Here is a 9,326-nt window from a genome sequence, read left to right on the forward strand (position 1 = left end):
AAAGGAACGCTGTAAATATCACTTCTGTATTAATTTGTTCTCGTATATTTCCGTAATGTCTTGTTTTTCAACAATGTTGACAAGTATGAACATTACACCGGACTTATACGGGCACATTTAGCTGCGACTATATAAGACTATTGCGCAGGCCATGTTTTGCTTTGGCCAGGTGGCTGAATCGAGTCAGCCAGACAGACCAAAATTTCTGGGTTTAAGCAGCCCAAGAAAGACTATCGTCTTTAAAAACACCCACCTAATGGTAGTGCAAGATAGAAAGAATGGCTCTTGCACGTAGTAGCGAAGCCCAGTGCCAAGCGAGAAGCTGAACGGAAAGAAACGCACGGCATATCGCATCGACTGAGGTAGCAGAAACTCTGTAGAAGGAAGGTCTAACATGGCAAACAACACAAGTATGGTGGGAAGGCAGGATTTATTCATCCAGGATGAGAGATAAAAAACCCCTAGGAGAGGGTGACTATGAGGTACGATGGTATTTACAAGGGGTGCGGGTGAAACAGTGTAGCGCCAGGAGAAGCATCACACTCGTTCACCGCGGATGCGTCGCGCTAGCTGGATGTCCTTTGGCATAATCGTAACACGCCTTGCGTGGATAGCGCATAGATTGGTGTCCTCGAAAAGGCCGACAAGGTAGGCCTCGCAGGCCTCCTGGATCGCCTGCACGGCAGAGGTCTGGAAGCGGAGGTCGGTCCTGAAGTCTTGGGCGATTTCACGCACAAGCCGCTGGAACGGGAGCTTGCGGATGAGCATCTCCGTAGATTTTTGGTAGCGGCGGATCTCTCGCAGCGCGACGGTGCCTGCGAAAAAAAGCCGACAGTGAGCAAAGGACATGACTTGGGGCTTGCACGCGGCAAGCGAGGGAGGTGCGCCGTCGGCCTGGGCTGTCGAAAGTTTGACGCAGGCCAAGGAGCAGTAAAGCGAGGGTAAACTGAAGAGCAGTGGGCCAGAGTGCCCTATCCCGACCGGCAACATTTTAAAGGGGAGCGAAAACCTACGTGGCACAGGAAGCACGAACAATGCACGCATCAATCATGAAGTAGGAATGTAGAGCGTTCGTAGGTGCGTCTACTTAGTGCGCGAAAAATCGGCTCGCTCTTCGTTTGCAATTTGAGTCTTTGAAGGGCCAACAAGGTCCTTCCAAGAAATCTTGCGGTGCCGCCGAAGCCACATCGCCTATCGCGCTGCCGCTAGACTTCAGTAAGAAGGAATCAGCTGGAGAAAGCGACACTTCAACCGGAATCGTTAGTAAAACCGAACTTCACACGGAAACATTAGAAAAAGGAAAGCCGCAGTAAACTTACCCGGCCTGTAGCGATGAGGCTTCTTGACGCCGCCAGTGCTGGGCGCCATCTTGCGCATGGCCTTCGTTGCCAGCTGCTTCCGCGGGGCCTTCCCACCGGTGGACTTGCGGGCCGTCTGCTTGGTGCGTGCCATTCTGCGTCGACAGTTGCCGGGGCCAGGGACCGAACTGACGGCGCTCCGTTTACGCTAGCCTTTTTATGTGTTAGCACAGCCACGCGCGCATTGTAAGTATCGTTCCGATTCCATGCCGCGGTGAGGCGATTCAACGTTTATAACAGCAGACGCCCACCACCCTGAACCCGCCAGGCTCCGCCCAGCTTCGGCCACCACCTGGTGACTCATCATTCGAGGCCATCTTCTTATCCGATCGACGATGAACGTAGCCATGCGTCCAGACAGAATAAACAAAGCGAGGTGACATGACCGAAATGTTGTTTCTTTTTGAGTTGCTGATTCGTTTTAAACGTTGATAGTAGCCACCATAAAGCTAGCTCGCAAAACAAGTTCGCCGTTTGTGCGTCCTCTGTTGGGTTCGGCAGCTTTCTGTTTTTCGAACCACATTACACTGCAATTAAGGTTAATATTTATTTTCATCTGTCATTAAACGTCGCACAACGCAAAAACTGGCGAAGCTTGCTCTAAGTAGCGCGAGGCTTGAACCATAGCGAAGCTGCAGGATCTCTTTCTACGGGAGCACTGAAGGACACATCACCACGCATTTGTACAAGTTTTACATTCTTTATTTACATGTTCTGACGTCGCTTTGCACTGTGCTAGTAGTAGTCATCGTCATATGCATCGATATTGTCGTCTTCCTCGTGCCAAGCCTTACATGCGCGGTAGCGCTTGACGACATCTGGGGCGCAGCGGTAGCCGTGCACGGCGCATGCGCGGCGTTCCTGGAGTCGCGTCGAGGTTCCGCGGAGCAGGTGTTGCGCCAGCTGGGGCGTTGGTGGTTGCTAGGCAACGCGAGGCGCTTCTCGGAGTTTTCGCCAGCTCTTTTCTTTCTTGCTAAAGCCACTGCGCGTGCCGGGGACGCTGGGTTGTCCCCGCGAAGCACGCGCTAACGAGCACTGGAAATTTTCTTGGTTATTTTAACGCGTTACGTTCCACACATTGCGGCCAGCTACAAGAGCTCTGCTGTTAAAAAAAATTGGCCCCAATCCACGCTGTGGAGGTGGTTGAAAAGCAAAGCTTTAAACGACACCCACAACAATTGCCCATGCGACGTCACTTGAAATCACACACCTGGCTCTATAAAGAGTGAAACGAGAGATTCTTCCAGCCGTTACTTGGAATTCGCGGGGACGGCGTCCCGAACGCAGCAGCGTCGGCCACGGCCGGGCTAGAGCGGTGAACGCCGTCGCCATAGCCCGGCCGTGCGTCGGCAGAAAGAAAACGGAGAGGAGCCTCTTTCGAAGGGTGAGACAGCGGAACCTAGCCATCCTGATGTGCTAGCTCGAGGCTACACCACTGCGCGACACAAGCGTAGACACCGAAACAATTCGGCATGTGAGCTTAGCGATTCCCAATTACACGGATTTAAACTAGTTAGTTTCGTAAGTTTGAGAATTACGAGAAAGCTGAGGGAACTTTTATGATCGCTATTTATCAGGACCTGTTGCTCCTTCCGCCTTTTGTAATACCTCTTAAAACACAACCGAATTGGTATTTATCAATTTAGAAAACGGAGTCCCATTCGTGGCAGCAGTGCGCAAAAGGTAGCGTTTCTCTAGCGGCCAGATGTCTGTATGTGGTCTCTACATTTTGTTTTCCCGCCCTTCAAATCAATCTTTAACGCATCTTTGCCGTACAACCACTTAATTCTGTTCGGTCTGGGTTACCCAGGAGGTGCTGTCGAACAAGTTAATGAAGCAGTGCGAAGGAAGTGCGCAATGGACGCGAAGCTGCGCCAAAACAGGCCCAAAAACAACCGTCGCTAAAGCAGATGACACAGCCGCACCTCCGACACGCCCGCCGGCGAGCAGGCACCTCCGCGCGGGAAACGCTGGGTAAATTCGCTGCGCCATCTACAGTATGCTCCGTGAGTGAAACTATCCCCCCCTCCCCCCCGCCGCCGCCTCCGCCGCGTTGGGAATTTCTTGTCCCGCACGCCGCAAAAGAAGCGTTGGCTGGGAAAGGTAGAAAGCTTTGCTTTAAAAAACAATTTGCCCTAATTGAAGCGTTGCACTGGCTCAGCACTACACGATGGAAATATTACCTGACATTTGAGGCAAGAAATAAGTGCACAGCACAACGCTTTTCGATAGATGGAATAATTAAATTTTAAGGAACACTGCATTACTACTATTTTTTTCGAGCAGCTTGAAAAGGATAGTGCGCGTCTTTTGTACCTACGCGTCCTTTACAGTTTCCATGTCTTGGATGCTTTCAATTTACGAGACAATCTGGGCCCGGCGTTTCCCGCGCACTTGGTGCTCCTTGCTTTGATTCATCACTCACCAACATATACCAGGTGGTGTACATAGATGGAAGATAGAAATGCAATGGGAAAGCTGAAATGGGTCTTCGCAGACTTTTCTCCTGGCTGTTGCTATTACGTGGCCTCAAACCTGCGTGCCGACTGAACCGCCGCTGAAATGTGCGAACCCTTCCATTAACCCTGTAAAGGGTGCACCACCGCACACAAGTTAGCACTGTGGTAAAGCATTAGGTTGGGCAAGCTTTCGTTGATTGATTGATTGTAGGGTTTAACGCACCGACGCAACCCAGGCGATGAGGCGCGCAGTAGTGGAGGGCTCCGGATTAATTTTGACCACCTGGGGATCTTTAACGTGCGCCGAAATCTCGTACACACGGGCGTTTATGTTTTTCGCCTCCATCAGAAAAGCGGCCGCCGCGGCTGGGAATCGAACCCGTGACCTCGTGCTCAGCAGCGCAATGGGCAAGCTTTCGTGGCGAAGAGTGGGATTGTTTGACACGCCTGTAAAGTGCATGTGGCAACTGATAAACAAATAACTAAACACACAAATAAGTAAAATATGTAAAATTGGTCGCGTATTTGTTCGCTTTGCTTCAAATGTCGTCAAACGACGATAGTCTTGAAAAAATACAGCCCGACTTGGACAACGACACAAAGGAAGAACGACGGGACAAGCACTCACTTACAACTAAACATTTATTGAAACATCGTCTCGCATTTATACAGGTATCACTAGGAGCATACGCACTGGAATTCACTATATGGAAAGCACCAAACAGGTGATGGACACAATGAAAGTGACGTTTCAAAAAATTCAAGCTCGGTGGCACGCAATACCACAGATGTATCGCTGACGCACTTGTCCCCCTTTTTCTTAATATAAAACGCTTACAAGAGCTCCCTCGCTACTGTACTATCACTCCTGCCGAGAATTCGAATCTGCTCAAAGAAAGGTCTGCATTTTTCCAAAGAACTGACAGGCCTGCAATCTTCGCAATGCGCGGGTAAATGCGCGCACGTATTATTGCTAAGAGAACTGTGCTCGCGTGCCCGGTAATTCACACATCTGCCCGTCCGGCCGATGTATGCCTCCCCGCATGAAAGCGGGAGCTCGTATACTACCCCGACGTCAAAGGCCCCAAACACTTGGCATGCTTCTTTTCGCACTGTTTTTGTTTGGGCTTCCGAGAAATTTGCGCACACAGGCGGCCAAGTTTTTAAGGAGTAGAAAACACCTCCGGCACTTTGTACCTTTCTGCGACCTTTTTCAGGTTGCCAAGTTCTGCGCTCGCTAACAATACACCGAAAAGGCGTCTTATCCTTATTTGTCTTAGCTGTGAAAAACACGCTCTTGGAACTAGAAACACCACTGCACAGGGGACCACTTTGTTTTCTGTAGAAATAGAAAGATAACACAAATGCAGCTTTAAAACTCTAATGTGGTCTTACACCTCATCATCCCTGAAGGCTCCATATTAATTTCGACCTCTGTGTGTGTGTGTGTGTGTGTGTGTGTGTGTGTGTGTGTGTGTGTGTGTGTGTGTGTGTGTGTGTGTGTGTGTGTGTGTGTGTGTGTGTGTGTGTGTGTGTGTGTGTGTGTGTGTGTGTGTGTGTGTGTGTGTGTGTGTGTGTGTGTGTGTGTGTGTGTGTGTGTGTGTGTGTGTGTGTGTGTGTGTGTGTGTGTGTGTGTGTGTGTGTGTGTGTGTGTGTGTGTGTGTGTGTGTGTGTGTGTGTGTGTGTGTGTGTGTGTGTGTGTGTGTGTGTGTGTGTGTGTGTGTGTGTGTGTGTGTGTGTGTGTGTGTGTGTGTGTGTGTGTGTGTGTGTGTGTGTGTGTGTGTGTGTGTGTGTGTGTGTGTGTGTGTGTGTGTGTGTGTGTGTGTGTGTGTGTGTGTGTGTGTGTGTGTGTGTGTGTGTGTGTGTGTGTGTGTGTGTGTGTGTGTGTGTGTGTGTGTGTGTGTGTGTGTGTGTGTGTGTGTGTGTGTGTGTGTGTGTGTGTGTGTGTGTGTGTGTGTGTGTGTGTGTGTGTGTGTGTGTGTGTGTGTGTGTGTGTGTGTGTGTGTGTGTGTGTGTGTGTGTGTGTGTGTGTGTGTGTGTGTGTGTGTGTGTGTGTGTGTGTGTGTGTGTGTGTGTGTGTGTGTGTGTGTGTGTGTGTGTGTGTGTGTGTGTGTGTGTGTGTGTGTGTGTGTGTGTGTGTGTGTGTGTGTGTGTGTGTGTGTGTGTGTGTGTGTGTGTGTGTGTGTGTGTGTGTGTGTGTGTGTGTGTGTGTGTGTGTGTGTGTGTGTGTGTGTGTGTGTGTGTGTGTGTGTGTGTGTGTGTGTGTGTGTGTGTGTGTGTGTGTGTGTGTGTGTGTGTGTGTGTGTGTGTGTGTGTGTGTGTGTGTGTGTGTGTGTGTGTGTGTGTGTGTGTGTGTGTGTGTGTGTGTGTGTGTGTGTGTGTGTGTGTGTGTGTGTGTGTGTGTGTGTGTGTGTGTGTGTGTGTGTGTGTGTGTGTGTGTGTGTGTGTGTGTGTGTGTGTGTGTGTGTGTGTGTGTGTGTGTGTGTGTGTGTGTGTGTGTGTGTGTGTGTGTGTGTGTGTGTGTGTGTGTGTGTGTGTGTGTGTGTGTGTGTGTGTGTGTGTGTGTGTGTGTGTGTGTGTGTGTGTGTGTGTGTGTGTGTGTGTGTGTGTGTGTGTGTGTGTGTGTGTGTGTGTGTGTGTGTGTGTGTGTGTGTGTGTGTGTGTGTGTGTGTGTGTGTGTGTGTGTGTGTGTGTGTGTGTGTGTGTGTGTGTGTGTGTGTGTGTGTGTGTGTGTGTGTGTGTGTGTGTGTGTGTGTGTGTGTGTGTGTGTGTGTGTGTGTGTGTGTGTGTGTGTGTGTGTGTGTGTGTGTGTGTGTGTGTGTGTGTGTGTGTGTGTGTGTGTGTGTGTGTGTGTGTGTGTGTGTGTGTGTGTGTGTGTGTGTGTGTGTGTGTGTGTGTGTGTGTGTGTGTGTGTGTGTGTGTGTGTGTGTGTGTGTGTGTGTGTGTGTGTGTGTGTGTGTGTGTGTGTGTGTGTGTGTGTGTGTGTGTGTGTGTGTGTGTGTGTGTGTGTGTGTGTGTGTGTGTGTGTGTGTGTGTGTGTGTGTGTGTGTGTGTGTGTGTGTGTGTGTGTGTGTGTGTGTGTGTGTGTGTGTGTGTGTGTGTGTGTGTGTGTGTGTGTGTGTGTGTGTGTGTGTGTGTGTGTGTGTGTGTGTGTGTGTGTGTGTGTGTGTGTGTGTGTGTGTGTGTGTGTGTGTGTGTGTGTGTGTGTGTGTGTGTGTGTGTGTGTGTGTGTGTGTGTGTGTGTGTGTGTGTGTGTGTGTGTGTGTGTGTGTGTGTGTGTGTGTGTGTGTGTGTGTGTGTGTGTGTGTGTGTGTGTGTGTGTGTGTGTGTGTGTGTGTGTGTGTGTGTGTGTGTGTGTGTGTGTGTGTGTGTGTGTGTGTGTGTGTGTGTGTGTGTGTGTGTGTGTGTGTGTGTGTGTGTGTGTGTGTGTGTGTGTGTGTGTGTGTGTGTGTGTGTGTGTGTGTGTGTGTGTGTGTGTGTGTGTGTGTGTGTGTGTGTGTGTGTGTGTGTGTGTGTGTGTGTGTGTGTGTGTGTGTGTGTGTGTGTGTGTGTGTGTGTGTGTGTGTGTGTGTGTGTGTGTGTGTGTGTGTGTGTGTGTGTGTGTGTGTGTGTGTGTGTGTGTGTGTGTGTGTGTGTGTGTTGCACTGAAATGTTAGACACATCTTTTAAGAGTAAAAAAACAGTATGCGATGCACGAGTTTGTGTTATTTTCTTGTTTTTAAGAAGTACTTGTAGCGGCTGTTAGAGATCTTTACCTTCTGAATGTTAAGTCATCACACCTAAACGCCTAAAGCTTGACTTCCTGGGGGTCGCCTTCAACGTTCGTCGTGATCCATGGGTGCGACATCACTTCTTCTATAGTCGCCCTCCGAGTGGGTTCCTTTGTAAGCAGCCTGTATATGAAGTCTTTCCCGCCATCCGATATGTTATCAGGGAACCAGATGTCCATATTACGGATCTTCTTGTACGTTGCGTCCGGTGAGCTCGACTTGAAGGTGGGAATCCCGACCAGGAACTCGTACGTGAGGACGCCCAGCGCCCAGATGTCGGCCTTCTCGTCGTGCGCCCTGTTCTCGAGCATCTCGGGCGGCACGTAGTCCACGGTGCCGCAAACGCCGACCCTCCTTGACGACGGCGCGTGCACTGCCCACCCAAAGTCAGCGAGTTTGACTTGGTCGCTGGAGCTGAGAAGAACGTTCTCCGGCTTTATGTCACGGTGTATTACCTTCTTGCTGTGACAGTACTGCAAAGCCTTGCAGACTTGGTACACGTATCGGGCCGAGCGCTCATCGTCGAACACCTGGGCTTCGCAGAGAGCACCAAAGGTATCGCCCCCTGCGGCGTACTCGAGTATGAGGTAGATTCTTTTGTCGTCGTGGAAATATCCGTACAGCCGCAGTATATTCGGGTGCCTTAGGTGGTACTGTAGCTCAATCTCTCTGCGCAATTGCTGCTGAGCGCGGCGCCCTTGGAAGTCTGATTTTCGCATCACCTTTAGTGCAACTTTGCATTTGGTTTTCTTCTCGCGCGCCATGTACACCTTGCCGAACGTGCCCGTTCCCAGCTTCCTCCCGACGTCGAAATCTTCGAGGCGCCATCCTGCGTTCTTCTTTTGGGCAGTCTCGCCAGTGCCCGCGGTCGCTTCCTGGGCACGTTGGTCAGCGTCGGAATTCGGAGGCCGGTTCTCCTTGTCATCCATCGCAGGTCGGGTGAGCTCAAGCGCGGGCGAGGTTTCGCCGGTTTCGCCACAGACTCGACCACCCGCCAGCGCGCGCCAAGCACCGTCCGCACGTTTGACTGCTTCTTTTGCCATCAGGTCATTTGGGCGTCGCTAAAGGAAATAAACGTAAAACATCCATTATATGTGTTATCGTAAAAATAAAATTTCTTTGCGACGTGTTCACAGAATTAAAAAGTTTAGCATGAACATTTCTTGCATTCGGGCTATTCGATTATAGTTCTGTGGATATTATAGATTCTAGCGTTCTATAGTTCACTCTAGCCGAAGGGTATACTGCGAAGGTAAAGTGACCGAAGTTAAGTTTTGCAGCACGTATTTTTTTTTTTAAGAACGTTTATTTTGCCACCACCGCCGTCGTTGAGTGGACTGTCGTGGAATGCTACGTCTGAAGACTGCTTTCAGCGCTGGAATATTTAATTTGGTTGATAGAAAGTGACACAACAGAGCGAACTGTTGGCGCTGTCAGTCTCCCTGTCGCTGTGATGCATGCAAAGTTTGTGAAGAAAAAAAAAACGATTGCCATTGGTTTCCAGCCAAATGAGGGTAAAGCGAAGATGTTAGCGGAGTTAGCTTGACATTCTCGCTAAAGGGCTTTTATTAGTGTACACGCCTTAAGATTGACTCAGTTTGAATCGTAATCGTTGGCTTAGGACGTGTGAGATGCGTTTATGACACAAGATGCACCAACAATTGCCGCAAGAATGCCACATAGAACACTGACTAAATGACCGTTGTTTTGATTTCACGATGGATTGGCCAATGCATTGC

The 9,326-nt window shown here is 50.0% G+C and overlaps 1 protein-coding gene and 1 pseudogene across 1 annotated transcript; both read right to left on the reverse strand.

The window, feature by feature from the left end:
• Positions 1–411: 411 nt before the first annotated feature.
• Positions 412–1,567, reverse strand: LOC144155922 (histone H3.1-like). Its single transcript, XM_077687635.1, has 2 exons — positions 1,320–1,567; positions 412–815 (listed from the first exon to the last, which is right to left on the reverse strand). Exons 1-2 carry the CDS (start codon positions 1,450–1,452, stop codon positions 538–540), a joined length of 411 nt encoding a protein of 136 aa, XP_077543761.1. The 5' UTR covers positions 1,453–1,567; the 3' UTR covers positions 412–537.
• A 6,037-nt stretch (positions 1,568–7,604) lies between these two features.
• LOC144162287 (aurora kinase A pseudogene) lies at positions 7,605–8,516 on the reverse strand (annotated as a pseudogene).
• Between the last annotated feature and the right edge of the window lie 810 nt (positions 8,517–9,326).

The sequence above is a fragment of the Haemaphysalis longicornis genome, unplaced genomic scaffold, assembly GCF_048455015.1.
Source record: "Haemaphysalis longicornis isolate Haplotype H1 unplaced genomic scaffold, Haemaphysalis longicornis Haplotype H1 scaffold_1, whole genome shotgun sequence".
Lineage (NCBI taxonomy): Eukaryota > Metazoa > Arthropoda > Arachnida > Ixodida > Ixodidae > Haemaphysalis > Haemaphysalis longicornis.

Bases quoted from the DNA above. Each gene is read 5' to 3' on its own strand.
- LOC144155922 (XM_077687635.1), bottom strand. From the start codon at position 1,452: ATGGCACGCACCAAGCAGACGGCCCGCAAGTCCACCGGTGGGAAGGCC. The intron at 816-1,319 runs GTAAGTTTACTG...TTTTTTTCGCAG, and splicing joins GCCTCATCGCTACAGGCCGG to GCACCGTCGCGCTGCGAGAG.